This window comes from Monomorium pharaonis, chromosome 6 (assembly GCF_013373865.1).
Source record: "Monomorium pharaonis isolate MP-MQ-018 chromosome 6, ASM1337386v2, whole genome shotgun sequence".
Taxonomy (NCBI): Eukaryota; Metazoa; Arthropoda; class Insecta; order Hymenoptera; family Formicidae; genus Monomorium; species Monomorium pharaonis.
In genome coordinates this window covers 22,730,415-22,758,143 of record NC_050472.1, presented here as the reverse complement: position 1 = coordinate 22,758,143, position 27,729 = coordinate 22,730,415, and the positions used below count along the sequence as shown (strand labels likewise).

General features: G+C 37.7%; 1 protein-coding gene across 2 annotated transcripts in view; it reads left to right on the top strand.

The window, feature by feature from the left end:
- The window catches only part of LOC105831833, a 145,304-nt gene extending 118,753 nt beyond the window's left edge, over positions 1 to 26,551 (top strand). Inside the window, exons 5-6 of one of the 2 annotated variants that reach the window (XM_012672261.3) lie at positions 9,995 to 10,196; positions 20,866 to 26,551. In XM_012672261.3, coding sequence (XP_012527715.1) covers positions 9,995 to 10,196; positions 20,866 to 20,957 — 294 coding nt within the window. In that variant the 3' untranslated portion in view covers positions 20,958 to 26,551. Of the gene's footprint in view, positions 1 to 9,994; positions 10,197 to 12,784; positions 12,959 to 20,865 lie in introns of those variants that run through there. The other variant, XM_012672262.3, reaches the window with a different exon arrangement.
- Positions 26,552 to 27,729: the final 1,178 nt, after the last annotated feature.

The following is a 27,729-nucleotide window of genomic DNA, read 5'->3' as shown; positions in this document are numbered from 1 at the left end:
AAGCATTTATTACATATGTCCACAAATTACAAACGTCTAATTGTGCAAAATAAATTATTTTGGAAAATTAATTAATATTTTGATAAATAATAAATAATCTCATTTCACATTTACCTATTTATTTTTAATCTTGGGACTTGAAAACTTTTGTCGTAAGTCTATATTTTTCAATTTCATGTAACTTCGTCACTACTGATTTCTCGAAATTGCCGGAACCGTTGTTTTCTTGTTTGATCTGTGGTATCTGTTGTTGAAAGGGCATCCGGTGGGTCTAGGACATTCTGTATACTCTGCTAAATTGCATGAACAAGCTGAGTCCGAAGGACGGATATTACCACGAATATACCATAGTATCACACCTGAAATCGTAGTTCAGCGACGTATCGCTGTTTCCGTTACTATCTTTCTGTTCTACACATTTTCCATTGTGCTAAGAAATGTCAAGTGAAATCTCACTGCACTATATTATTACTATTACTTCTTCCCCTAGAAGATAACCCGGCTTATAAAGTTAAAAACTCGTAATCCAGAGATATTATGCTTAACCATAAGAGAGAGTAAGTGTTCTCTATGGAAACTCAGTTAATTAGTCAAGTTTGTGCAGATAGAGGCAAGAAAGTATATACAAGAGAATTTTGTAATTAAGATCCAGTTTATTCTACATTGTAATTTACGCTCGCTATTGCATATATATATTTTTCATTATATATTATCAATTATCAATACATCACGACAAAGCATAATCGCGTTGGGCTTTGCGCGTTGAGCTTAGCGCATTGGGCTTAGCGCTTGAGAGCCAACGTAAGATGTCGATCGTGCTCATCAGGCCGATTCTTCATCTCGCAATTGAGGCACGACGTCGCATCTGTTAACAGCAAGCAGCGACTGTCATTGCAGAATCATCGATCAGCGTATACACGAGAGACGCGACGTCCGAGAGAAACTGCAAACGTTTGCCCTGGACGTTCGGCCTGTTTCGAATGGCACCCCGTGCGCGTTCCGAGCTCATATTCACCGTGATTTATCGTATTCGCGTGTGCAACCGCATGTAGGCGCGTCACTCCGCGCAGTCGGTGGATCAGACCTGTCTCATAGATCATCGGCCGAACGTATGCGCCGAATAACACGGAAGTGAAATAAAACAGAGAGGCTCACTAGCTCGCTGAATGACTAAAAAAAAGGAGTGACCCGATCGGGGGAAAACGAAGATTCATTCTGATCGATTGACGTGTATGGTTAAAAAAGCGCCGAACGCAAACGCGTTGTTGAAGTTAATGCGCCAGCATACATCCATAGTTACGTATCCTCGATTCTTTTGTCTTCCGGTTGCAGTTTCCTTTCGATTCTAAGAAAGGCCATTTCTTTCTATTGAACAATGCCAGACGAAGTTTTATGACACTCAGCCTAACCGAGAACGCATTAAGTTTGCAAAAGTTAGTACAAAGTGTTACGAAAGACGAAACTTTCCAAATCGTAGAGTTTACAACCAAAAGTATAAAGAGCGGCGATTTTCTTTCAATATTGAGTAATGAACGTTTCCATATTGAGTAATACGATCAAAAAAGAAATGTTTAATTTTAAGATATTTAAATTAAAATGTTTTTTCTATTTTCGTTTTTGTAAATATTTGAAAATGTTTTTATTTGAAACGATCTTTAAATCTTAATGTTTTAAATCTTTAACAATTTTCAAAGATTTCAGTGTTTTAAATTTAAATACTATAAAATTAAAAATTTTTTAATATTTAAAAAACGGAGACAGAAAATACTTTAATATCTGAAATTTGAACATTTCTTTTTTAAATATAACGTTTCTGTTTGTCGCAAAGATGTGCAATATAGAAACAGAAATTTGAGTAAACATTCTGTGGACAGTCATGCAATATAATTTATGATTAAATCTTAGATGGATTTTACCTTAGCAAAATTTTTATTAAAGAGTATTCAATGTTGGAACTAAAAAATTATCGATATTATCGAAACGAACGACGTTTAATTAAGTGTTTTAAAACTTTCCCAAGGATTTGCATGCAGTTGAGACAAACTGCACATTTTTGGAAACTTTCGACATATCTGTGTACAACGTGGGCTCCGTGAAGTGCAAAAATATTACGCAAACTTTCAGGATACGATGAAAAGCAAGATCAAATGCAAAACACGTCAAACATGAAACGAATAACATGTACAGCACAGATACGCATGTATATGATGTAAATATATATTAACATACAAACGCGCGAATTTACTTTACGTGTTCGATGGCGAACACATACATATTAGCTGTTTACAGGTAGAATTTCGCTTTCATTATACGTTATTAGATATGCGTGAACGACAATGTCAATTACACTCTATTAGTCACTATTGTAAATCCACATTTATGTCTTGTTTTAATTACGCCACTTTGGTATCAAATTAAGTTATCAAATTATCAAGACTAGTTATATTGAAATAATAAACGCGTCCGCGCAATAATGTGAATGTACGTACCGTGCACTTTATCTCCTACCGTAGATTAAAAGACGCATCAGAGAACGCAGAAGCTGTATAAAGCATGTGCCATTCGCAAAATTGTTGAATCACAAGAAAATCAATGTCGCAACTTCCGTGGACAGTCGATTGATTCGCAAAGTATGCTTGAGTAAATTCCGCACGAAAAGAAGATTTCTCTCTCGAGCCGATTGTCGATGTTCGAGCTGTACCTTTTGATTTCTCCTCTCTGCCGGAAAACTACGATCTCTTTTTTGTCCTGCTTGCTTCTGAAAACGGCTTCTTTCCTTTCCTCTCTTTCTCCCCCCCCCCTAACCCCTCCGGTTGCTGGCATTTTCCTTGAGCTTGCGTCGCTTTCGATAGCAATAACGAGCGCGGACGGGAACAAAACTCCGATAGCAGTATCTCTTTACCAGTTCCTATCGTATCGTATGTACGCGGTGTCCTCCGCGAAATCTGCATCTAATTCAATCGCGTATCCATGCCAGGGCAGGATGGATGCTCTCTAGAGGCCGTGGAGGAGCAAACCCCGTATTTGCGGAGCCCGCTCGTTACGGACGGTCCACAGTCCGGACACGTCCGCCTATCCCGTGCCGCAGACAAGGAAGCTTGTAAAAGGATACCGGGGGAATCCTCTATAAGATCGATTCGGCTTTCGAGGCATTGCCTTTTGGCTTCTTTCTTCCGCTGTGCATTTTGCCACGAGCATCGTCCCACTCGTGTCGGACCAAACGACCCTTCCTCCCCTCGTCGATCCTCCGTTTGGTTCACTCGATACCAACCATCCCCCTGCAGCCCTCTAGCTCCCTCGCTGGCGATAAACGCCGCTTAAATACCAGTCGAATCTCGGCGCAATGTAGAAATCGTTCGAGGAACGCAAGAAAGCGGTCGAAGGGGAGAAATTGAACTGCTCATGGTATCCATGGCTACGTACATATACACCAATTTACACAGACGCACGCGTATACACATATACATTTCCGCATCTAGATCCGTGTGCAGCAGCTATCCGCACTACCATCGCGGTCAGGATTTGCATGCATGCTACGCCAAGATCTTTCCGAGGGAACTCGGCTCATCGTGTATCTAATACCGTCTCTTACGAAAGGAGGGAGATAGCCGCGTACGAAAATTTTGCTGCAAGATCGAAGATCACTTTGGAATTTCTGCAAAAAAATTTTGCATTGCCGCGCTTCATTACGAGTATATACTTCGAACGGACGCCCGTCTCGTTTACTTTTTTATCGGAAATCTCGTAGTTAATTTTCATTATGCGTTTCTTTATTATAATTCAAAACGGTTATTGCAGCGTACAAATTGTTACGATTAAAATAACAATATGGATTGTATTCTCGTCCAACACGAAATACTATATGCAAGCGCAAGAATTATTCCATATTTTTTTAAATCTTTGTATGCGAATTCTGATATTTTTTTAAAGTTATTGGAGGAAGACAATGCTTAAAATAATACTGTTAATATTGTATAATTCTCATCTAAGCGAGAAAAACTCACGGATGTTTTATACATTCGGAATGTTATAGATTTAATATAAGAGCACGCGCTGTTACCTCAGCGCGGAATTATTTCGAAGGTATGCCATTCAGGGAATTGCCGCTAATTAGAACGAATATATATACGTGATACAAAAGATCACGGGCCATTGTTCGGGAAAAGAAAGGGGAAGTAGCGCACCGCGGGCAGGAGACTCCCTCGTAATACCCCCATTTCGAGACGACGTTAAAGCCCCTGGCGTAAATGAGTCAACCTACGCGAGCGGTTGAGGGTTATATTTCATAAGCGAGTGGTTACACCGAAAACCGCGCGACACTTCAAAGGTGGCGCCCGGCAGAGACTTGTGAGGTTCGCGCAGAATAACCGAGGTCAAAAGTATCCCGTTCGCGCGTCACATCGCGCAGGCATGTTCACCCGCATAAATTTGAGGGACAACTCGTGTCTTGTCACCGTTTCGCATGGCTACGCCCTTAGGTGCGATGCGCGCTTTCCCTCCCCCCCCCCACCTCTCAAGCTGCAATGAATTTCGAGGTGCATTTAAGCACGCGCGACGCGGTATTGTGTGCTGTTGCTAGGCGTTGCGCAAGGTAGCGCTTGCGATGAGCTTGGGATGAGCCGCCCGCCATGCGTACACGCGGAGTGTGTGTATGTGGTGATGACACACCAGTGGCAATTGCGATAAGGATACTCATATTCTTGCGTCATCATCATGGTGCACCGTAAAACCGCATCGCTCGCCAACAGTCGTCGTCCGTACAACTGCACCGCCGCCGTCGTCAACATCTTCTCCATCATCTCGTGATCCTCTCCGTCAAAACTCTTTTTGATCACCGCGTAGCAAATTCCAAACACCGGACACTTTTATGATTTTAATTAAACGATATGCGGAGAATTTTAATCGATTTCCCTTTGTTTTCCTACTCTCGTCCAATATAAAATTGCGTAGTTCTCTTTTCAGTATTTATATCTTATAAAAGCTCTCGCGATTTATTCGTGATTAAAATACAAAGGAATTTGTAAGAATAAGTTCTTCCCGTGTAACGAATGAAATATATCCATTTGGGATAATTTTTTTTACAAAAATTTCATTTGTACACCGTGAATGTTTTTGTCTATTTTTCGCGTTGCTTCGGTCCCCATGGAGATGGTCATATTTCCTCGATACCAATCGGATCCCACGTTCGCGATATCAATCGAATATATTGGTTTTCAGATACATGCGCGCATCGATTCAACAAGTACTCCACACGTGCAATTAAATGTGCATTACTGCGAGATTTCATATCTCGCTCGCGTTTGCACCGTGCAGAGCTCTGTAATGGCCTGCTGCACAGCGGGTTTCCTGCTGTATTTCTGGTAATCTGCGCCTTGAATAGCAAGGAAAGAAAGAATTCCATTTTCAGATGACGAATAATGAAATTAGAAAATGCAAGTTGTTCCGCAAAAAAAGCTTCGAATCTACGATCCAATAGCATTTTCTCTCTTTTTCTCTCTCTCTCTCTCTCTCTCTCTCTCTCTCTCTCTCTCTCTCCTTTTCTCTCCATCTGATGAATGTAGAAATAATTTCTCTTCTGAGATTAAAAAGTGCGATCTAATTTAGAGATTAATATTGAAGATTAAAACATCTCGGTGTGAAATTAAGCTTCAGGAATAAATAAATGTATTCCTTAGTCAATTTTAAGTAACTTTTGCTTGAATGAAAATGTAATCTTGCTGAGAATATTTTCTTTGCTATAATAATCCGCTCATAATCTAAAAAGCAGCCAAAACATAATATTTTATGATTCTGATTTAGAGAAACATGTTCTCTAGATCAGAATCAGTGAAAACTCAACAAAATCAGTGGAAATACACTGACTTTCAGTGATGTACTTATAATTATTTACTAATTTTCAATCAGTGAAATAAATACACTGATCCTTCAGTGACTATACACTAATTCTGAAGTGAAAATTACTGAAAGACAGTGAACACTCACTGATTTTAACAGTTATAAGTATGCCACTGCGAAAGTGAGAGAAAATCAGTGAATATCCATTGATTAAGATTTAGAGAATGACGAAGCATTTAAAGTTTATTACAATAGGAGAAGCTGTTCTAAATGTATACCGATTATCTAGATTGTACCTTATCAAGAAATATATTTTTATTTAATATAAGCAACATTTAATATAACAAAATATGAAATAAATGATAAATTAGTAATTAATATAGATGAAAATTAAACAGATTAAATCTTGTTTTGTGTTAACAATACTTCAAAAATATTTTTAGGAAAAAAAAATTAGATAATAACTGATAGATAACAACTGATATTAATTTTTAATGAATTTATATAGCTGATAATAATGTAATCTTTTAATTTTATATTGAATTTTTATATTTTCAAAAGAAGTGAGAAATAAATAATGTTTACTGTGTCATTTCCATTTATTTGTTTACACAATAGTAAATTTTTCCGTGATAGTGTCTAAAGTATTCTAGATATATTGTTTTAATTCAGTCTCGAATTTCTCGCTTAATTACTTAACTTAGATTACGCATAGTGTTAGTTACATCTATCTTAACCTATGCAGGCTTTGCGGAGAATGTAGGAATTCTAGAGAATGCGGTTGAGCACGCGAAGTAAACATCGTTAGCGTTTCTATCTCTGCATTCTTGATATGTGAGATAACTTGTGTATTTGTTTTCTAAACCTTTTTTTTTAATTTAATAAATAATATACTTTATAATATTTATTTGCTGCAAATAGTTTTGTTTGTTAAAAATATTCAAACAAATTTATTTCTACAAAATACATATTTGAAAATTATAATTATGATAAATATGTCTATAAGATGTACTTTTATAAGAAGTAATGATGTAATAGGAAAAAACCGAATTAATAAGATTATTTTAAATATTAATATGACTTCTATATAATATAATAATAATAATAATAATAAAACATAATAAAGAATTAAAGGTTACAGAGTTTTGTTAATTACATTTAGAAAGAAGCAAATATAATGACAATGTTTGAACCTCTGTTTAATTTCTTAAGAAAACTTATTGCACTAAAATTTTACTTCGAGTTACATCAGAAAAAGATATTTACTATTGAGAATTAAAAATTTCTTTAAAAACTTAATAAAATCTTGATTGTTATAAGAACTTCAAATTTGCCAAAGAATTTTGAAATAAAAAGGTACCTAACATAAAAAAGTGCACCCATAAAACTTTTGATGAGAGTAGACAATTAAAAGATCGAAAAGAAAGTTTTGTGTTACAAACTTCCAAACCGTTCGCGTTTTGTAGAATCATGCTCGATTCAAGAACAAATTGAAATATCGTCTGTTTTTCAATTTTGCAGCGTGTGCAAGATTAAATTTTCTTTCAGACTCACATGAGGATATTATTAGATATTACATTGGAAAGATGGCGTCGCATCAAAGCTTTGATTACACCATGCGACGTAATATTAGGGTGGATCTTTTCTTCGATAAGACTGGTGCATTTAATGTCATAATAGAAAATTTCACGATCCGTTAGGTATTCTCAAACGTTCCTTTCTTATTTTTTTTAATTTTTCCATCGCGCGAGACACGAAAGTGTGCCGGTGGGAAAAGAGATATAGCCTTCCTTTGGACGCTTACAAAGAAAATCCGGGGTGCTTAAATATGACGTAGCGACCGCCTTCTCATAATCTGTATTCAACCGCTGTAATCACTTTCGCTTGCTTCTCTCCGAGATTGAATTTCACGGGTAGCTGTTTAAAAAGCGGAATTTATATTCGGCTAGACGCACTCTTAGCGCGCCGGGGGATAAGTATCAATGCTACTCGGCCATTAATCATTGGTCGAGATTCTTTTTTGCGCCTGCCGTCATATATCACACTGGATCGTGCGAATTGCATAATTCCACAGTTGAGAAAATGTGAAGTCAGCAACCAAGAGCACACTCCTGTAATATTTTTCTCCTGATATTGTTTGTTACAATTAGCGTTGCAACTTGACGTATCAAGCACAGACACATGAAAAAAATTTTGTAGAAGCATAATCTAAAATTTGAATAGATACAAATATAAAAATACTTTTATTGGACCGTGAAAATAATTTATATAAAATGTTCAAGCATGGTGAATGCAATACGTGCACAATGCTGTAAAAAATTTTGGCATTCTAACAACCAGCTCTAGCAACTTTTGACTTAGATAAATTATTTTAATAGTCCAACAAAATTATTTTCAGATTTGCATTTACCTAAATTTTTAGATACTTTAACAACTTTTTTTTTCAATACGTGTACTATACAATATATGCAAGATTTTATCTATTTTTCATTTATTCTTATTTAATTATTTATACTAATTTATTTGTAAGTTATTATCGTCTGTCAAGGATTATACAATAAAATAATTATATACTTTATGTATATTTAATTAAAAAGTTAACTTTACGACATAATGATGAAAGAATGGAAAATCTTGTCTTTTATACTCGCGATAATTCACCTTTGAAAAACTTCTTAGCAAAGTTAAATTAATTTCAAGTTTTAAAAAAGATCACGGATTATTATATTTTTCTATTATTATTCGTACATTGTAGTGGCTTCGTCACGAAGCTCATTCGTTTAGTTTTGTTAGGGTTTCGTTTGATTACTCGCGATTGGAAGTCATCTTTTGTGATTGATCCAATTTTGGTGATTGATTACTTTTCGAGAAGATAAATCGAAGAGATTTTTTGTTGTGCTTCTCTCATAATTATGTCTCTGTATTTGTATGAGTTCTTATTTTTTACTTACATTAAGTACATTAATAAGTCTGTCGTACCGAAAGATCCGCTGTTTTATTTCTATTGTTCAAGTATCTTCGAACATAGTGTTTGAGATTGAAATGTTAATACGCATTCTATGGTCTGTTGCCTCAGTAATCTATATAATACGAAATGTTCTATGTAATTTACTGTTGGTTCGACGCGAATGCTGTTAAACTTCGTAACAACTATCTTCTAGAAGCATGTTAGCATCAGGTGCGCATATAACGCATTGAATCGAGAATTATGTTATTACTGAGATTATTATCACTTAAGAAACTATTAAACATAAGATTGCTACGGGTTAACTGACATTTGAATAGAAAGTAAATAAATAAATTTAATAAATAAATAAAGTTATTAGTAATATATTGATATCAAATAATGCTTTTTTAATGAATAAGTAAATAAATTCTCAGGTGTAATTGTTTCAGCTTATTGCTGAATCGTTTTATAAATCATGGCTGACGTGTCTTCAGAAAATATTTACTTTTTCTGCATCGATTACAATTTTCTCTTTTTTTATTATTAATATGAAATATTTTACAAGAATTATGATTCGTAAAATATTGTGTAAAAAAAAATTTTTTAAACGTCTACAGTTCTATCGATCTTTTGCCACCTACATCGATGAAAGTTTAGGGAAACTTCTTACGATTCACTTACAAATCACTATCGTACGATTCACTCGAATAACTTACTTTCGACACTATCACGACTTCCGGGACAATAATGATCCATTAAGAAAGCCGGAACTCGGCCATTTCGGCCAATACTTTCGACAGGCTTGCTCTTTGCCGCTGCGGCTTGACGAGAAACGATTTCACGCAGGAAGAAAAAACTGGGTGGAGGGACATTAATCGGGAGAACACGGCGGTGGAAACGTTAGCGGGTCCTCTAACTTTCCATCGAAGTGGAAACCCTCGTCTTTTGGCGCGGGTTGAACGCGTCGGAATGACGAAAAGGCGGGGTGGGAGGGACAGGGCAAGAGTTCACCTCCTCCCGATTCCGGATGAACGGATTTCGTTGAAAGCAGATTTACATTTCCCCCCCTTTTCTCTCTCTCTCTCTCTCTCTCTTTCTCTTTTTCTTCGGTACTCTTACCTCATTCGCCTAACCTCTGGCGTTCACGAATTCCTTTTCTCGTTCGACGTTCACACGTTCTCCGACGACGGGCTCACGCTTGATTTGTCGCAGGTGGAGGCGACCGCGAGGCAACAGCGGACGAAGGACGACGAATGGGGGATGCAGTGGAGCGAGATCAGTCTTACCCTTCGACCGTTCCATTACACAAACGGCCGTTTGAACTTACGTTGCACCGCCCAGATACCCGGCATCTACTCAAGACAGAGCGAACTCCATCTCCTCTCGGGTATGCGCGAGCCCGTGCCTGAAAGAGGTAACTATAAAAATTCTATTTCTACTTTTACTGTAAAAATTATTTTATCCTAAAATTTATTGGTCTTAGCCGTGTCATAAATCGCTTCCTGTCTCAGATTCAACTTTAATTTGAATATTTCTCACGTATCTTTATATTCAACTCGGTCAAATCGAATGGCAAATAAATTATCGTTAAGGTAGAAGAAAATGTTTTTAATATTGCATTTAATTTATGATTCCAAAACTTTTCTAAACTTCTTTGAGTTTAATACTTAACATTTATATATTACATCACTATATTCAATTTGTGTGGCTAACTTAAATGATGATTCAAATTAAGCTTCGAACGTAGCGACTATTCAAGATTAGCGTACATTGGATCAAATCCGTTTAGTTCAAGTTAGATTATGTTCGGCTAGAATTAGATCAGGTATACAACATCGCAGTATATAACCTCACCAGCGAATTTCTATCATATTCTCTGCAACGTGTCGACAATTGTACCAAACTTATCGTTAGCAGCCATATTCAAGGAAAAAGTTATCGGGCGAGAGGGCGATAATAATAGGATGATTGCTTTTTCATGCTTTTCGTGATTCGCGACTTGATCTCGATGATTCTGCAATCAACCAACACACCCTCCGATTAATAGTCACTCAGGCTAACCCGAGCCGGGATTAGTCGGTCGGTCGCACGGACTAATAAATTCTGAGAGCGGGGTCCACCCACTCGAAATCGGTAAGGAAGCCTCCGGTGCACGCTGCGCTCGCTTTCCTGCACGCGACGTCGACGAGATTTAATTGAGCGGCCACGGGTATAACCTACGCTCCCATTACCTTCCGGCCGGCTGACCCGTCCTTTCACCCTTTGCTCGGTGCACCCGTCGTTCCAACTTTCGTCGCCGCGTATACGTGCCGAGTCGCTGGTGCGACTCCGATGATTTCACCGTTCCCCCTGTAGATCTCCCGCGTGGAGATATGAAATAATTTACAATAATCTAGATAGGTCGAAGATATAGATTTGCAGAATAGTAAACATGTTTTGAATTAAAAAAGAAAAAATCGTATTTCTAAAGTTGTTAACATTGCATAACTTCGTTTCTTTCCACTTTACTAATGATATATACATTTTTATATGAAATATACATTTAGAAATACAGTAATATAACATTTCTTTGTTTATATTTAATTCAATTATTAATTTTACTTGTTATCAGTATTACATTAATATAATTTATTTCTTAATATGATTTAAAAGATGGTGCAATTTAAGAAACTAGATTTCATAAAAGTATCAACTTATTCTTTATATTACAATTATGCAAATATATGCATCATGAATATATTCTGTGACATAAATATATTCTTCCTCTATAAATCTTTTTTTATAAAAATATAAAAATTTAATATAAAATTATATAATTACATTATATACATTAATTGATAAAAATTTAACATGTCTACGTGATTCTTTTAAAGTATCGTTAAAGTATTGTTAACACAAAACAAAATGTAATTTGTTAAATTTTTGTCTTTTTATTTTCCTCGTTTATTATATATTTTTATTATTAACAATTACTTTTATTAAATAAAAACATAAAATATTAATGCGATATTGACCGATTCAGCAAGTTTTCTCTGCTGAATATTATTCAAGTATGATATAATTTTGACAAGTTAAATTTTGTTACTACTGTATTTTTGCTATCCTGTTCCATGAACCGAGAACTATTTTAAAACCTAGCTTTGAACTTGCACCTGTGTGGGTGTGCGTGTATGTATCAATAGATTGCATTGATGCAATGTACGTTACCAGTGTCCCTATTGGGGACCCCAATTTTATGATCACATTCGTACTCCGCGGAATCGAAAAGTATCGTCCACCGATAATCTATATCCTGGTGTTTTGAATCTGGCTCTCCAATGGATTCTGCTCAAAATACGGGTGATTGGATACTTCCGTTCGCCCGACGGTTGGGAAAATACCTAGTGGATTTTTGCGTATTGTACAATTCGTCCTGGGAAAAACAGGACGAATACGTAAGCCCCATTGTACCCCATTTTTTGTGCATTGTATGTCTTGCTTATGATACGATATTCCCTGCTTTCAGAAAAAACATACAGCGCTGTACGTGAATCCTATTGTTTGCTATTATGTACCGTATTGTGTGTAGTTTATTGGCTAATAAATGCCATATTTTATTTTTCAACATTGCACGATCAGACTATATTTAAATTACTATTGCTGTAATCTGGTACACAAAGTCCAATCTTTTATTTTACGTTGATCATTTTGTTGTTTTTCTGAGTATTTTTTAAATACTTTATTTAAATATTTGAAATTTTCGAATTAGGTCAAAAATTTTATTAGTATTTATTTACACTATTTTATTTACACTATTAGGTTGTAATCCCGTTTTTATGCATTTGTATATTTTATATGGCAAGATAAAAATTAAATTATTTAAAAAAAATTTTTTTTAATTTGTTTAAATTATTTAGTTATTTTAAGGGGATTGGTGACAGTTGAAAATATCGAAAATTAGCTTGCGTTTTCTATTTTTTAGACGCTATTTTGTTAATTTTATTTTTATCTTAAATTTTTCAGATATAACCTCTAGAGGGAAGCCAAAGGAAAGGAAATGTTTTTGCGATTTCTTAAAATCTTTTTCCATTTGACTGGAATCGTGCTAAAACCGCAAATACAACATATTTTATATTTTACATTATAGAATAACATTAAAATTATTCATTATAGAATAACATTAAAATTATTCGTTCTATAATGATTTTGAGTAAATTTTTTTACTTTATAATGTTGTAATTAATACTGTAAAAAATAAAAAAGTTTTATATTCATCCGCGACTTTGTTTAACAATTAAACGCAAGATAATTTTCGATATCTTTAACCATCACCAGTCCTCTTAAGAACTATTGAAAAATTGTTAATATTTAAAATATTAACATGATTGCTAGACTAATGCGATTAAAGAATTCGTGAAACAAAAGACTTCAAATACTCGGTAGAAATTTCAAAGATTCAGTTTTCGTATGCAAGGAGATATAGAATATTTGCGCTCGATATCGTAATATAAAAGAGGAATGTTGCCCATAGACTTTTTAGTGATTTTCTTCCGCTGATGTGAACTGAAGTTTAATATGTGAAACGCGAGTGCAAAGTAGATGGATGACTTGAAGAAATGGTTGGCAGGTGTTGTCGTAGACCGGTGCGAAGAATGTTCATGAATTCGCCGACATAGTGGCGCCCCGGAAAACTTTTTATCATAAAGTCGAACAATACTGGCAAATGTGATATGTAACGCATGACGTGTGCCGCTTTAATGCATCGAACTGATAAACTCGCGTTATTTCGATATAGCCAATCAACTATGCAGTGGTAAACCAGAGTTATTCCGAGATAGGTAATCAACTATGCTGCGGTAAACCGAAATATCACACGTAATACGAAGCTGAAGTACACAACATTGCAATATTCATTGTTAACGGCATAGTGTCCACCTCTCGCCGTAAGTTACAATATTCACCCTCTCCCTACGATTCCCTTCTGCAAATATTTCACAGTAAGTTCGATTCTAGACGAGACGCGGATCCATTAGTCATCACGCGCTGATAAATTTCGTCGCCGACATCGATAAAACATTTTGACATACAATGTGGGGTAATCCCTTTCCCAGCTGTCGAAGTATGCGTACGTACATTCGCAATTTGTGAAAATAAAGGAAAGCCATTTGTACGAGAAACGAAATTAACGCGCGCGCATTCAATTCCGTATACGGGTTGACCAGTTGCCAGCAGCGTGAATTTAATAAATCGCAGAGGGGCGGGAGAGCGTGCATTGCGAAACATATAAAAATTTCGATTTTAGCACGTAGCGGCATTTATCAAAGGTTGTACGCGCGTGTTAGGTATGACGGTATCGTAATCACTTTTCTCTGCTAGGCCGTGTATTAGCCCCCTTGACATTTTTCGTTAAATGTTATTCGCATCTGTCGACCCTCTGTATTGTTAAGCTACCGAAGTTCGGTTCACCTCATATTTGTTTATTTTGAAAAGGCCGGTGGTCCGTGTTCCGGCGCGGAAGCGGTACGTTCATTTTATTTTCAATGACGTTTGCCCGATAACATTTAATAAGCGCCGGTCGCATGCAGCGTTCTATAAAAGACTGTGACATTTACAGAAAATAAAAGCGGCCACAAAAATGGTATTTTCCGCTACGCTCGTTTTTTTTTCCATCTCAATAGTTCGCATCGTTTATATAGAGTATCCGATTTATATATGTAGTCTCGATATCACACACCATGATAGAATGGCATTAAGCCTGCACAATGTTCTACTAATTTGATACGCTGTTTCATTGCAAATGTATTTTTTTTTTTTTTTTTTAATTATTTTTTAGTACAGTTAATAGCAGTCTGCTATTACACTACAATGTAGTTTTTATGTTCTTTGCATAAATTTTGATATTTCTAACTATACATTTATAACTTTATTATATACTTTATAACTATACATTTTGTAAATAACATTTAAATCAGATCAAATGATATACCTGATATACATGATATTTTTTTAAATTGAATATACAATTTTTAGCATTCAGTGATTTTTTTTTATACGTATTAGAATTCAATATATAACGTGAATTTCTTATTTGTTCATTGGCTGGTGCAGTGACGCTATCTATAAAACGTTGAAAATTTAATTTGATAAATTGATAACGCTGGTTTTACACTAACATTTTATATTTTTATTTTTCAATTGAGTAACACACATAGACATATAAAAAATGTATTGGGCTCTACAAATGCATTTGAAAAAGATAACGTGTAAAAAAACGAATGCAACAAAGGGTAATAAACATGATGTAAAAAGAAGGTGATTTATTCTCGAGAATGCGCAGTAGCAATCTTGCATTTTAACAATCACGTTTTGGTCAAAATGCTAAAAAACGAAATGACTACATGTACAGTTGGTTACTAAAAGGCAATACTTTTTTCGACATGTTTCGAAACGCAACTCTGCTCGTGGGGCGGTTGAGCGTAATTGTTTAGATCTATAAGTAAGAACCAATCGATCGGTGAACAAGCTGCGTTGCGAAACTTGTGAAAAAAAGTGTTGCAACCAACCAATTGTACATGTACCTATTAATCCATATAAGATTGTTTTCGTATTTATATTCTCGGATGCATTTTGACTCAAATGTGATGGGTTGCTTCATCGTTTACCTCCACTATTGCATACGCAATGATTTACCTGGTATTTTTACGTCATGATCAATAAATGAATCGTGTCATACTCTGTAATTAATGTTTACTTGTCCGAGGTTTGAGTTTGGAATGCCGTGCATATGAGGATAAAATTGTTGAAACGGAAAACACATTCGCTCCGAGATGATGTCACATAATGTCCTCGCGTGCATTATGCGAGATTGGCTCTTCCCCCGGGCGAGTTGGTTCTCGCATAGAAAAACTCACATCGTGTACGCGGAAGTTTAACATCGGGCTGCTGGGTCGGGAAGTCTCGTGGATTTCGATATACGCTCGTCCGACTTGCCAGTTTCCGCGCTCCACATGCGCCGAAGGTACAAAGCACGAAAGATTCGGTTCTCCCCGTTGGAGAAACTTGTTCGGGACAAGACGTCGCGTCGGTTCTCGCGACGAAACTTCGGTTCTTCTGTCTCGTCTCCCTTTCACCTCTTCGTCTCTTCCTCTTGGCTCGTCTCTTTCCTCCCTCTCCTCTATTTCGCATCTACCGTCTTCGCGAATTATCCGAGTCTTGGGATGCTAATCTCACGTGTATGACGGCGAACGAGGCAAGAAGAAAAGGATTTGAACGTCTTCGGGTTTAAGAGATCCGTCGTCTCGTCTGCAGTCAAACGATATGCCGCGATGTGTCCGTATAATATATTTTGCATTTGAATACGCACATAAAAATATATAAAGAGTACCTCGAAACACATTACAATTAAAAATGAATTTTTAACGTTTCTCCATAAATTATTTTTACTATATTGAATTAATTCATCCGTGTAATTAAATTGTTAACTTTTTACACGTGAATTGTTCTTTTCATAATTTAACGTTTATGGTTAATTCACAAAATCTTTTTAACTGTATTTTTTGAACGCATTTTTTACGCAGTTTATAACAATTTCTCGTTCATAAATACGTGAAAAGTCTGTAAGCTTTGACGCATCACGTTTCTCAACATAGTAAAGCTATTCTTATTATTTTAGCTTCTCGTGCCTGGTATTTAGGTCAATTGCCTGACTCCTGAAACACCCTCTATATATTTATAATATGTCGTATGTATAATTTCGCGCCAACCGAGTCCGGAAGCGTGGATCGTGGTAACGCGGGTATCCTGCGCTTGAAGAGTAGGTGTTATCAAGGCTTTGCATACTCGATTATCCGGCCCTTCTTGTTCCCATGTAAACTGCCAGGTGGAAAAAAAAACACACGCGACGCTCCCCGATCGACTAACATCCTGGAAAACGACGCTTATCGGCTTCTCGGCTTCGCGCGCAGTAGTCACAGCCACCTTTCTCGTCGGACAGATAGGGAAATATCGCACGCGAGCGGGGCACCTACGCGAAAGCCCAGGTGATTGATCACTGACACTCAGTATTATCATTATTGAAAGTGTCATGTAGATGATCGCTTCAAGACCGATTAGGATAAATCTTTCCACCTTAAGCAACCGCCCCTTTTGCAATATTTTAATCCAAATAATGCCCTTCGAGTGCCAACATTTTGAGGGAAATTTACAAGAAGGAAAATAATGCCCAAAGCCATTCTTTCAAGAGATCCGAGACCGTTCAAGAGATAAATCGTTTATCTGAATCATTACGAATCCGTAAAACTTCACCTTCAAAGCGGTTGAGCTTCGACTAATGGGCGATACCGCCAAAGAGACAGTCTGCGGGTGCTACGCGTCCAAATCTAAACAGCTAGTACACGGTTATAGGAAATTTTCCCTAGCTGTGCGTTAAATCGGGATTCTGTTCGCAAGTTGTGCACGAACCTATCTTCAGGTGTCTGAAATTTATTGGTTTACGTCGAACTTTACTGAGTTTCTGATTACTTGTGAATATCCGATTAGTTTCGAGCGCCGGAAAATAAATGGATTACCGTAAGACACGGAAAATGAGAGCTTTTCGATTAGAGCTTGTTCTTTGCGGAAATAAGTTTATTTACATTTCGAAACTTTATGCGATATATACGTTGTAAATAAAATGTTTTCCGTACAAATAATAATTTTATATGTTTTACTGTATAATATTGTTACAGTATATATATTAATTATTGTACCAACATTATTTTATAACTATCTCTTTGCGTATTATTTTCTTGATATAAATTAACATTCAGATTTACTTATTCTAGTCGGTTAAATTAATGACAATTGTGTAACACACATTTAAAATAAAAATAAAATTCCCAGAATTGTCACTAAATTAACATTTGTATTAATGACAATTTATTTTAATCAAGTATTCATTATTTTGAGAAACAAATAATTTGAAGATGTATTTAACTTACAATAATGTACCTCATTATTAGGAAACATTTATGAATAACGAGCAATCTCATAAATGAAATTTTGCTCGTTACCGTATGTATCTAACAAGAATAACTTTTGACAATTTTGCCGCTGCATTGCGTCGAGATTTTCATGCACACGAGTGATAAAGTATTTGTACAACTGAAACGTACCTCGGTTGTACTCTAAGTAAATCGTTTCCCCGAAACTTTCTGAGGACTCGTGTCACGAACTTACGAGCACCGGCTCATGAAGTTGCCTGAAGAGTTTTTACATCAAGAACCCTCTGAATTTCGTCGCGGCCTAGACTCCGCGCACTTTTCAGGCCGTGGCGAACGAGCCTTTCAATCCCTCTCAAAAGGCTCTTACCGAAAATCCATGAATGGTACCTCATAAGCTGTTCTTACGCACACGTCGCATCTATATACGCGCCACGCGAAAAATCCGACTTTGCGTTTGCGAAGTTTGCGAAAGTTTTTCCTCGCCCATCGAGCGACATACTTCGCACGCACATTTTATATAAATATTGTATATGCATATGAAACAATATATATTCCGTACAAGTCTATTCACCATTTATTTTATGCATGTTATATTCGTACGAAATTAATACAAAGGGAAAATGTGCATTACATCTTCACATCGGATTTCTCCGAGTATAAATTCTTTAGCAAACTTGGAACGGAATGGAAAATCAACTTTAAAATGTCAAACAGTCCGCAGTCGAGAGAAACGGTTTCGATGTCCATGGAATATTCTAGTATATCAGTATTTCGTAGGACATTTAAATATGCATAAAAAAAGTATTGCGTACGGCATAGCGTGGGATACCAACCGTCAGGGATGATCAGATTATATATTTTTTTTATGCGCGAGTGGAATATTCCAAAAGTAATATCAACGATCGCTATCGAGTCGCTATCTGGGATCCGGGCGTTCGCGATTTCGCCATCGTTGGCAAAACTCTCGTATATTTTGGGATAAATGTGATAGGAGCAGACTGAGGGAACCGGGATATACCGTAAACCCCGGCGATTGATAAGCGACCAAAGGATTTTGGCTCTTCTCAATTTTCGAACCTGTCGGGGCTATATTCCACTTTAGTTCCCTTTACCGCTCCTCGCGCACCGACGTCGCCGCCGTTACAGAAATTCGTTCTCTTCTGCGCCCGTAGTAATTTCATTTCGTTCACACCCGGTTTTCCGCGGGCGGCTGGTCGCTTGATTCGTACGTATTACTCCCTGGGCCGTGGTCGACAGAATTGTTTTTAGGAAATTGACTTTTCTACCCAACAGAAGGAACAATGCCCCGCGGAGGAAAATCCACTGACGTTCCACTTAATGGCGCCACCCCCCTCCCATCACGTCAGAGTTTCCATTCCGAAAGGGATTTCAACAGTTGACACGTCGCGCCCTGCCAGAGAGATTTAATCTCGACCAGGAAGAAAAATGTCATTTTATACGCGAAATCGCTCCACAATAATCTATACTTATATATGTTTTAACCTATTTTAAATAGTTTTTTATCATACAAAGTGCCGAACTAAAAAAGGAAGAGATCATAGCCATCCTTTTCCAAATCTTTTGATTGCAAATTGCTCTCAGGATTATTAAAAATAAAAATTACATTTATTTATAGATTTCTAAAGATTTGATTCTTCATTCGATGGTCTTGATTTCATCAACATCTTAAATAGAAGGGATAGATTCTCTGGATAGATTCTTTAAAAATACTTTATAATTATTTTTTCAAAAGCATTTTTGAAAAGTTTGTTTTCTAATTCATCGTTTTTTAATCCTTGGCGACGCATAGTTTATATCATTTATTCATAACATAGAATTATTTAAATAATTCGTCCATTCTTCTCTGAATTACATATAAAAAGCAAATGGATATTGTTACATTATCGTGTTAAATATACATACTACGGTGGTTGTACTAAAATGACAATAATATTCGTTGCGTGGTACTCGTATATCTGTCAACGTGTCAACATTAGAACCATGTCGATTGTCTATGTGCGTTTAGTTTTCACGCGTGTTATATTCATGATACCAATAATGTATGTACAAACCGAACTGAAATCAACTGATTATCGGCGACACATTTCTCGATGAATTTGATATCTATTTATCAGATTTCCTGCGCATTTCATCCAACGGAGACACGTGTCATTATCGTCGCTGTTATTGATTGTAGGCTTGTCGATTTTGAATGTTGCACAGCATAATGATGACATTTTAATGATACGAAATGTAATGCAGACCGTGTTTACCAATCAATAATTCGGTCACGCCAGGTACCGTCGTTCGGCTCATCTATCTCATTTTTTACAATGTACTCCGCGCGAATTTCCGCGTAAATCATTTAACGCAAAAAAACTCTTTGCAAAAAAAATGAATTAAGTTTCAACGAGGACGACACACCGATACGTGCCATCGTTTCGTGCAAATAGAGACCACGTAGCGCATATAAATTCTTCACTGCAAAGATCCTAGAAATTCGAATGTAGTGTAAAATTTCCGGTGAAATGTTCAACTTGGAAAAGCTTTCTTTTTTTTTATTGGATCTTTCATTTTACAATATGATGAATAATAAAAACCGTAATTCATTTTCAATGCATAGTTTTTAATTTTAGATTGTTATACGAGAAGTTCAAGAGAGTATTAAAAAAGTGATGATCTGTTAGATTGGATTAACTTTTTTAACTTTTATTTCAAAGTACTATTTTATTTCTAAATCTCAAAATGTTACAGAAAATGTTATTTCTTTTAAAATCTGCAATGTACATCATGCCATTTGTGATTTTTTTAAAATCATGTAGCGTTAATAACATTTTATTTTTAATAATAATATATAATATTTAAAAAAGCTCGATGTTGTAAAAAAATTCAAAGGATATTTAAAAAATGCATGATTCTATTTGTGATATATAAATATCTATTTTAAAACCACAATGCGGTTAACTTTTATATTTTAGTGTAATATTATAAATATTTTGAATATACACTTATGTAAAAATTTTGTTAAAAATCATTACGTGATAGTAAACATTCCAGAAATGGTGCTCGCCGTTTGACGGAATGACAGAGAAATGGTAATTTCTTTCTTAACATGTGTTGCAGTAACCTCAGAAAACGGAAGCGGAAGCGGCACGCACACCATGACGTTTGCGACAATACTCTGCCTGGGCACGCTCCATCTGCTTCTGAGATAGTCACGGCACGCCTGAGACCACGAAAGGGGAGTTCACGGGCGTCGCATGATAAATAGCATACTAGTCAGCGGGAAAAGGGGCTGGAGGAAGAGACGATGGAGGCTGGGTTTAAGGACCGCGTATGGACGGCGCAGAAACAAATAATATTGTTAAATCGATATATGACCGATATTTAAGTGTTTCCTTTTGTTTTCTCTTTGTGGAGTTAGGTTACGTTTTTTTCTCTCTCTCTGAACGGGTCAGGATCGCGACTTCTGCATGTTTCTCGTTTGCAGTCATTGACAGCAGCGCGGTGTTAATTTTCAACTGGTGAATCATTTCGAGCACTGCAACTGATAAACAAAATCAAAAGGACGCGACGTGTTTAAACATGTGATAGTTTTCTCGCGAGATCGTCGATTGTTACCGTTATATATTTTACAACCAGCGTCTTTTCTATAAGAGACGCTCATTATTTTATAAGATGCGCCGGTACGCACGGATTGTTTCTCGTTTGTCCTTTCGATGGTACACGAACGAGCAAGAGACGATGCGCGCGTTGCCGGTCAAGGGTTAAAGTGAGTCTCCGAACTGGACCGGCGGAGAGGTAGGTAGATAATCGGATAAAGGATCACCATAGCTAAATCCGCCGTTGGGTGACCCGTTGCGACGTGATTTATGCGAGGTGAAGAATCGAGAACGGAAAAGCGTAGCCAATTAGCTGCGTCCGATTACTACTGCGACGCTCAATTTGACGTTTGACAAGTAATGAACAAAAGGGATTTGTCGAGAGTAGAGTGACAGCGAGAGAGGAAGGGAAAAGATAGGACTTTGAAGTCGATAGCACGTATACGTCTATAGGTGCTTGTACAGCTCGTCTCTGAAAGATTTGCGATCCTTGCTGTGAGAAAAAGAGTGAGTGAGAGAGTGAGTATGAGAAAGAGAGAGAGAGAGAGTGTGTGTGTGTGTGTGTGTGTGTGTGTGTGATGTGTGTGCGCGCGAGAGTGAGAGAGACGTTCTCTTCTGCTACCACTGACGAAAAGAGAGTCAAGCCGTTAGAGATCGCACAAAGGAAGAGGCACGGATAAAGCGGTGCGAAAAGTTTTCGCATACCGGAGAGGGATAGAGAGCGCGGAACTCTCCCGTTTCGCGAAATCGTACTCCTCTCTCTCTCGTGCAACAACGCACTCGATGCGCCCTCGAATATCTCGCCGTTACACAATCGCCAAGGACGGTGATTCGAGTCCCATTCGTCCATTGTCCAAACGCTCCCGGGCTCGGGCGCGTAGGCGGATCAATGTCGCCGAATTTCGAAGCGAAGAGCTCTGAACACGCGCTCGCGGGATCAGACTACTGCTACAGACTGCTGCTGGCTCTACGGGTTTTTTTTTTCTTCTCTTTTTGTGCCAAGTTCTCTCGTTTTTCGCGTTCTACGTACGAAACCGTGAGAACAATGTAGTTACCGTTTGCCGCTCCCGCGAAAGAAGAACTCGGCCGAGTTATATGTACTTACGCCGATTGTTAGTGCCCGACTGCGTACGGTTCGCTCTCTAACGAGTTTGCTACTCGCTTATTTAATGACGCCGTGCCAAAGAGAGAAATACCTAGACCGCGGTCTGTTCTATCTTCCGTATTTTTTTTTTAAACGCGATTTTTAAGATGCGCGTCCCGTTCTCGCTCCGTTGCTTCAACAGTTTCTCTCTTGTTGAATTCCTTGAGAACGCAACGTTTGAACTGTACGACGCGCGTTTTACCAATTTCCAACTGCCGCGCCGCCGGATCCTTGTGTTAAGGCTATCTGCAGGTATACGACGTCGTCGAGCATATAAGCTGGAGAAAGGCCCCGTTTCGAGATCGATTTATCGAAGGAAATAGAGGAGGAACCGGCGCGTTGGAAGGAGCGGCACGAACGTTGCGTTTTTCATCCTCCCACCGCCCACCTTCTCTTTATTAAACGGACGATAAACCCTGTGGACGATTCCGCGCGTCTATAAGCTGGCTATATAACGCGCAGCTTGTTCCTTCATCCCGAACACAGAAATCGTCCGTATTAACCCATATCCCACCCTCGGATAGAACGTCTCTTCCCCTCTTCCTTCCGCTTTCGCTCCCCTCTCCGCGCGCACGCCACAGTATTTGGCACGCTCCGCGACCGCTTACAAATCTTTGGCGAAGTAATACGTATCGGCGTGAAACTGCACGGAAGGCATCGCGCGGAACCACGATCCTTATTTCTCGTACAAGCGGATTCGCCGATTCCTGCTTGGCAATGCTAAAATGCGCCAAATCGCAGGGATCGATGTCGGACGTGCTAATATTCCGCGCGGAAATCGGCACTGTCGATATTCTCGGGCGAAATACGTTTTTGAAAGTTGTAAAGTGTTAACTTATGGCGATAATCGTGAATGTTAAAAGTTTTAATTTAGAAGCAGAAGCGTCTAGGTACAATTTTTAAAAATTCGTGTTATTAAAGTTTTTTTTATAGATATGTTATCTTTTAAATTTATATAACTAGAAGAAGTATTACTTTGTAAATGAATGTGTCAAATACGCTAATGGATGTTTTTTTTTTAATTAAGCTTTACACGCGAATGGAGTATAGACAGGACATTTTTTTAAACAATCCTTGCGCTCTAAGTTCATTTTTGTAAGTGGATAGATAAGATAATTGATTGATAGTTTGCCGATATCTCTTTAAAGAAGTTACAACTTTTTAATGTAAGTTAGAAATAAGATGAATAGAAAAAAAATATTTTTGTTAAGTCGGATTTTAAATTCTATTTAAGTGTCTTTAGTTTTAAGTCTTTTACAAGTTGTCGTACTATTGTTTTTTGGGCATTACATTTTAGTTAATGTAAATACTTATTTTTACCGAGCATAATAAACTGTCGTATAAACTACCGTTTTTCTGCCAACAAATTGAGAACAATACCTCGTTTATACCAATATTTTCATTTGACTGTTTACTAACAATTTCTTAATATAAAAAAATATGTAATAATATTTTTGTCAATCTATACAATTTGTAACAGAATCTGTGCACGTTATGCAAACAAATATCAATTGGCCAAAATTTTTTAACTATGTGAAATTTGACAGGGATGAAATAACTTCGGACCTGAAATTTGCGTTTTATGTTTCTTCAGTAAATAATAAAAAAATCAGACAAAATTTAATTACCTGTAATTGATCAATATTATTAGAAATTAGTAAATATTAAATTATTTGAATAAAATTCTTCAAGTGAATTTATTCTTGAATTGAAACTTAATACATTATAACTCTTGAATACAGAAAATGCGAGAGGCATTTATTTCTTCACATTTCGCTACTATATACACGAATCCCGTCAATTATAAAATTCTTTCAACTTTTACTTCAGAAAGGTGCGCCCTTTTAATTACTTAAATATATCCGGTTTTATCAAGCGTAAAGTATACACCGCTGCTACGAACAACTGCGGTCTTATTTGCAGCGCGTTGAAAACAGTACCTCGTTAAATGCAGACGTTTTCATTCCCCTGGCAATTGCGCTCGCAATCAGATCGAAGAATTTCCACGAGCGCGCATAAATATATCCGCTTGTCGGTGCTCGCCCTCCGTTCTCCAACCTCTCGGCGTCACGGCGCGCCGAGGTGATACTGCCGTGCGCGCGCGCGCGTACACCTCCTAAAATTCATTGCCCGAGTACCGAGTCTATAGACGAAGCCCACAATTAACCCGAATCGAGATCTCTGCGCTTCTCCGCCGCTATACAGCTTTCGCCCGACTATGGGCGAAGTCTTAGAAGGAGCACGGTGAAACGCCCGTGCAAGAGCTCGGAAGTTTGTGCGCGCGCGCGCGCGCGGACAAGCAGATAGATCCAACCACTCTCCGTGAGATAGGGTGTACCGCACCAGGAAACCCCGGGAAGTCCCGGTATTTGTGTATCTACCCCTCCGAGTCCGTGTATAGCGCACGTGTGCGGCTGTTTGCATGTACGTGCCTCCTTGGCGGCGGTTACGCGCGGCGTCCGCTGGTACGCGCGCACGTCTGTACACCTCATCGAGGACAAGTACCTTCCTCACACAGACGCGACAAAGGAAACGACGTTTCAGCTAACTGAAACGTCGTCGCCGTAACAATCACCGTCGTCGGCTAGGCCATCCCTCGCGCGCCCCCTCCCCGACTCCCCCGGCTCTTCGCCCCCTCATCGTGTACCGTTTCGCTTTGCTTCTCTGTTTGTCCCCCCCGTTCCCCGGCACACACCTCCGGGGTCGCGCAAGCTCCGCTTCTGTCTGTCGGTCTGTATCCGTTGAGCCGATGCTGAGAGCCGGGGCTCTCTCTGCGGTGGAGGAGCGTCGAACCAACGCTTCTCGTGCGGCTGGCTGCTTACGGTACCTATACTCACGTGGTGCTTTACTCTCGGCATAGTGCGACTTCAGGATTGCCGTGGTTGATTCAAAATAAACTTTGTTTCGCCGCTCGCTGATATCCCACCCTGTGCCTCGCCCCTCGCCCCTCGCCTCACCTCACCTCACCTCGCCTTGCTTTGCTAGGTGGTTGGCGGGGCTTGTACAACCGCGAGGTATACGCGATCGCGCTCGTTGCTTACGAAGGCGTTCTTCACCCACTCCTGCTTTGCGCACCTGCTGGAAGTAGCGACATAATCATCGTAACTCGACACTCTCCCCCGCTCGTTTGTTAACGTTGCTATGGTGCTCGACGTACTTTCTCACGTTTCCAAATTAGATATATGCGCATTTGTACAATGGCAAATGTCATATCGGATTGTATCGATGTTGGCTGCTTCGTTTAAAATGTCAAGTAATCGAATTACTGTTGCATATGTTACTTTTAGCGTGCTCTTTAAAGTTTTTTTTAATACATAAGTTTGATATCCGGATAATGTCATCAATTTTCATTCACGCGAATCTTTAATCGTATTGTTGTGAGCCGGAAATTCGATCCTCTTGCCCGGTCCTCTAATTACTTGTCGTAATTAGTAACATTAAGATGAACTCCATTAATTTGATGCATGATTCGATCGTGTGGGACTTTTTGCTGAGTTAGTTATTGTATGATAATACATAAATACGAAGGAAATTGCATGCTTTCAGCCGAGATAGGGACAAGAAAAGCAAGAGCTCATCCTATGTTTCTCATGAATAATCTTTCACTTTACAAAGCATCTTTCCTCATCGATGTGATAATAGGTATTCATAACGTAGCTATATAGCATGCATCTATAAAATTATAATTTACGAATCATGTATGTGTAATATACTTTTAATTTCTGCGCAGCATGTATAGATGTATATAAAGATATAAAAACACATTCTGTTGTGTCAGAATAGATTTATTCTCAGACGATACATATTTCTTTTTATTTACATTTTGCATTTATAACTACAATCTCTTTTTATAAAAATAACTACTTCGAGCACAAGCAAACGTTGTAACAGTTTTATTTGTATATTTCTCAGTATTTTCTTTGATAAATAAAAATAAAAATATTTTACTGTATTTATATATCTCACTATTAATTTTATAATATCTTTTGAATTATCTGTTTTTCCAATATTGTCACAGTTCCTTAAGAAAAATGACAAAAACAAACTTTTCAATGTTAAAAAATTTTTATGTTATTGTAAATTTTTTTCAATTTTTTAATTGACATTATATATTATTATAAATGTAAAATATTGTTTCTATTCTCTTATTCACACTTTGAACGATTTTTTGGTACTTTTCATTGATTCGATTATTAATGTTAATAACAAGTAAGTGTTATCGAAGAAACAGTAGAAATAAAAAAATATAAACTGCGGAATCAATAGGAAAACTCCAGGGACAATAGAAAAAAAATAACGATCCCTTGTTTGCTTGTTTTGTTCGGTCGTGTGTCTTTCTATTCAGAGAGCAAAAAGAAGTGATGGAAAAAGTGCATTTTCATCAATAACCGGATATGACGGCGCTATTAATACGTGTAATACGCTTGTTTAAGGCAACAAATAGCTTTCGTTTATCGAGAGAGAAAGAGAATCCATTTTTCAAAATCTCCCCCGATCCCCCGCAATAGCTAGGAAACAATTTATAAGCCGTTTTCGTACGCTTTAGCGGACATTTTCGTGCGGCCACGGTGACAATACGGGTGTCTATTCAACGGGTAGGGGCGCGTATTATCTTTGATAAAATACGGTATTAGGTATAACAGGAACGGCCGGAATTGGGTCTCGTGCGCGCGATCTTCAGCGTCAGTACCGATTTACTAAGGCAGAGTAATGGAGCTCGGGGGTGCTTTATGCCCTCTTTACGCCGCTCGATCCGCTCCAGAACGACTCTGCAGATACTTCCCGCGCAACGATCCTCCCACCATGGCGTCCCTACCGCGGATTGATACTACGGAAAGCAAATGTTTGCCCATACTCGGGAGAAGAAGTCGACCTGAGAAACCTTGCCGTGCTTGAAACGTGGTACTTCATATGGTTTAACGAGAAACCCCCCATTCGCAGCGGTAGAGAAACGCGTTGACACGCGTCTCGCGGTACTGCGTTTTATTCAAGGAAATTTTGATCAGATTTTAAAATTTTTACTTGAAATGTTTACTTCAAATAAACGCACTGCATAGATCAAACACATTATTACTTATGAAACGAGAATAAAAAAAAAAGAAATACAAAAAAAATGCGAATGATTCATCAAATGTCATATATCGCATAGCTATGTAGTTTCGTTTATTCAATTTAGTTACGAAATTAATTTTATAATTTTTTAATAATCTTTTGGAATTGAGATTAACAAGTAGTACTTTG